This window comes from Crocodylus porosus, unplaced genomic scaffold (assembly GCF_001723895.1).
Source record: "Crocodylus porosus isolate Cpor-Errol unplaced genomic scaffold, CroPor_comp1, whole genome shotgun sequence".
Classification (NCBI taxonomy): domain Eukaryota; kingdom Metazoa; phylum Chordata; order Crocodylia; family Crocodylidae; genus Crocodylus; species Crocodylus porosus.
The window spans coordinates 24,985,095-24,989,115 of record NW_017728918.1 but is presented as its reverse complement, the minus strand read 5'-3'; the positions used below and the strand labels follow the sequence as shown (position 1 = coordinate 24,989,115).

General features: G+C 38.9%; 1 protein-coding gene across 1 annotated transcript; it reads left to right on the top strand.

The window, feature by feature from the left end:
• The first annotated feature begins 817 nt into the window (after positions 1-817).
• On the top strand, positions 818-3,220 carry KCNF1 (potassium voltage-gated channel modifier subfamily F member 1). Its single transcript, XM_019537403.1, has one exon. It carries the CDS (start codon positions 1,453-1,455, stop codon positions 2,920-2,922), a length of 1,470 nt encoding a protein of 489 aa, XP_019392948.1. The 5' UTR covers positions 818-1,452; the 3' UTR covers positions 2,923-3,220.
• The last annotated feature ends 801 nt before the right edge of the window (positions 3,221-4,021 follow it).

The following is a 4,021-nucleotide window of genomic DNA, read 5'->3' as shown; positions in this document are numbered from 1 at the left end:
AGAGAAGGGAAATTACACAATACATCACATTGACACCAGGAACTATTTTCTTGCACATACCAAGTGAGACACCAACCTCTGCGTAACAAGAGTGCGGAATGCAGACTTCATATTCTCTGAATACTGCCAGCTCCTGGTTACAGTCACCATTTTAAGATGATGGTTATAAATTCAAGGTACAAAGGTTCCTTTTACTTGATGGGAAGTACATAGCAACTCCCATGGTTACTACTGCCTTTGTTGCAAGGATGAGGCATGGGTTTTGGGTCATAACACCTGGGCACCCAACAGAGCAGGTCTGGACCTGGTTCAGCTGAGTGTGGATCCAGACAACTTGGCCGCAGTCTAACGCAGCTCTCTGAAGAGCACAGGGCAGAATGCAGTTGATGCTGCTTTGCTCTTACAGCTTTGCTCTTACAGTCATGGTGAAAATTTTATGATCTGTTGTCAGTTACACAAGAACAAATCTGCAGTAGCTCAGTTTCCTGAGAGAGGTTTATCCTGGACTTGCACCAAGAACAAAATTTATATTGTGTATCCAAATGAAAGTGCAAAATATACTTTGTCTACCTAACTACCTGAAGCTTCCGAAACAATGAGAGCACCTTCTATTTGCTAGAGACGTCTGCAGCTCTGAATTGCATTCTATGTTATCACACTTGTTTTATTTTAAAGATGATATATTAAAACATGAAGGTACACAGGTTTATAAAGAAGGCTGCTTTATAGCTGAGCATACACAGAGTACAGCTGTTTTTGTGCTTTGCTGAGTTTCACCAGAAGAGGGTATAGTTTGGAAAGAACTTGATGTCAGCCTGGAATTCCTATTGTGTTTAGAAACAGCAAAGGAAAAACAAGCACAAGTTTCTCTTCTGCACACTTCGAGTTACTGTGCGAAGGAATCAACAGATAAACTCCAGAAGACCTTAAAGTAAAAATAAAAAGAGCAGCTTTCCATGCAATTTCTTGGAACTGAAATAAAAAACTGCAAGAGCTTTCTGTGGGATCTCCCTGCTGATTGACTCTCATTTCTGAACTGTCAAGTACTTCACGTTTCATTAATCAGAACAAGGAATTTCTGCATGACGTGACTTCCAGCCTGTGAATAAATATTGCTTTAGAGAATGGGAGAGAACGGAATCTGAGAGGAATTTCAAGCACTGAACAGAGGGTGAGTTTTATTAAGCGGTTTCTTCTCTTTCAAATCTCCTGGAATAGTATGTTTCTCTCTTAACGTCCTGCCTTCATACACAGCAGCCTGATGACTTGCCTTTCGCTGCAGCTTGTTGCATACCTTGCAAGGTTTTACTGATGGCAGGTTTATTTCTGTAACCTTTCCCAACATTGCTCAGAGCCATTTAAAAGAGCTCTGACTTGCTGCCACAAATAAACTAGAACAATAAAGATTTGGAAGCAAACTAATATTTCCTTTTAAAGAAAATATCCAATACAATGAAAATGGCAGGTGACTCCAGATTTCCAGATCTGGACAGCAATGGATCAGAAAAAAATGAAGACATAGAAATTATCGTCAATGTTGGTGGGGTGAGACAGGTGCTAGATGGAGATAATCTGAACCGATATCCTGGAACAAGACTAACAGAGTTGATCAACTGTTTGTCAGGGGGATATGATACTATCTTTGCTCTCTGTGATGACTATGATCCTGGGAAAAGAGAGTTTTACTTTGACAGAGATCCAGATGCTTTCAGATGTATTATTGATGTATATTACTTTGGAGAAATTCACATGAAGAAAGGGATATGCCCTATATGTTTCAAGAATGAAATGGAGTTTTGGAAAGTGGACCTTAAATTCTTGGATGACTGCTGCAAAACTCATCTGAGTGAAAAAAAGGAGGAGCTGGAAGAAATAGCCCGAAGAGTACAGCTGATTTTGGATGATTTGGGAGTAGACGCCTCTGAAAGTCGCTGGAAAAGATGCCAAAAATGTATTTGGAAATTCATGGAGAAACCAGAATCATCCTACCCAGCTAGAGTAATTGCAGTTTTGTCCTTTCTATTTATTTTAATCTCCTCCGTAGTCATGTGTGTGGGGACCATCCCAGAACTCCAGATAGTCGACTCTGAGGGAAATCATGTGGAACACCCAACTCTAGACAGCATTGAGACAGCTTGCATCGGGTGGTTTACCCTGGAGTATGTACTCAGACTCATTTCTTCTCCGAATAAACTGCACTTTGCTCTGTCTTTCATGAACATCATTGATGCTTTTGCAATACTCCCCTTCTATGTCAGCCTGATTTTGACCCACTTAGGCGCCAGACTGATGGAGTTAACTAATGTTCAACAGGCTGTTCAAGCACTTCGGATCATGAGGATTGCAAGAATTTTCAAGCTCGCACGCCACTCTTCAGGGCTGCAGACTTTAACATATGCTCTTAAAAGGAGCTTTAAGGAGCTGGGGTTGCTTCTTATGTACTTGGCTGTTGGTATTTTTGTCTTTTCTGCCCTTGGTTATACCATGGAACAAAGTCACCCTGAGACTTTATTTAAAAGCATCCCCCAGTCATTTTGGTGGGCAATCATAACCATGACCACAGTTGGATATGGGGATATATATCCCAAGACAACCCTGGGGAAACTCAATGCTGCCATCAGTTTCCTTTGTGGGGTGATAGCGATAGCACTTCCTATCCACCCCATTATCAACAACTTTGTCAGATACTATAATAAGCAGAGAGTTTTAGAAACAGCTGCCAAGCACGAACTAGAGCTGATGGAACTGTACTCAGCTGTGGGAAAAGCTGGAGCCCCCCAAAATGAATTAGAAGACCTTATGAGGGAACGCAAAGAGGGTCCTTCATGTAGTGGCCGTCTAAAAGTCTCCCACAGTGACACTTTTATTCATCTTCTGTCAGATGAGAAACATTACAGGACCAGGCTTCAAAGCTGCAAATAAACTGATCTGTTGGCACTACTAAGCTTCAGGCTGGGACAAACTGACAGTCTACTAAAATGATTAGAGAGATCTGCCAGTATTGGGACTGGGCATTGCCTTTCTTTTCCAAACATGAATATAAAATAACCCTAGGGCATCTTCATCAGAGTTTGGTAAGACATTGCTTTTATTACATAAAATATTACTAATCAATTAAGATCTGACTGATTACGATGAATGCATCCTGCCAAATTCCATTTGAGACTACTTCCAAGATTGAAAATTGCTTCTCGATCAGTAAATGTGTGATGTTGGGATATGAAAAATGACCAAAATTCTGTACCTGTAATAATAAAGGATAACAATATCACAAATAACTTGTCTTTTAAGCTTTGTTCAGTAAAAAAAAAAACAGCACTCTGTAAGATATAAAACCAAACTGTCATTCATATAGGATTAAGTGTCCAGCCAAGTTACACAAGGTATTTTTAGCTGAGTGATAAATAAAAAGTACGAATAGTGTGGGGAGAGTGACCCAGTCAAAAGTTGGTTTCTGCATTCCCCAAAGTGTAATTTGTGGTGACTTTTAAGATGAGGACCAGTTACTGTTCCAGAGGAAAAATAAATATTTGAACACTCAAATCCTTAGGATAGTAAGATCTCTTTAGACAGAGGTGTAAAGCAGAGTCAATGTACTGTGATAGAGTTAATAAAGTCAATAAAATAACCATCACTACTAATTTATTTACAGCAGGCAATTTTGCTTCTACAGTTGTCTTTTAACTCATCTTTTTATACAATTAATTTTAATTCTTTTAATTCACTAGAAAAACTAAACCAAATGCATGGAGGCAGTTACATACTTATTTCTAGACAGAATTTCAACCACATCTAAAATAAACTTGCAATAAAAATAAAATCTTTATTATCAATTTAGTGGCAAATTGTCCACTTGCTTGAACAAAACAGTATTCCATTTTATTAAATAAATCTGAACACAATCTCATCTCATACTTGTCAAAACTGTATTTAATTTCCTTGTTGCTCATTCAATAAGTAACAGGGAAACTTATTAACAGATGAACTAGTCCATGGGTCCACTCTTGCAATCTTTACCCAA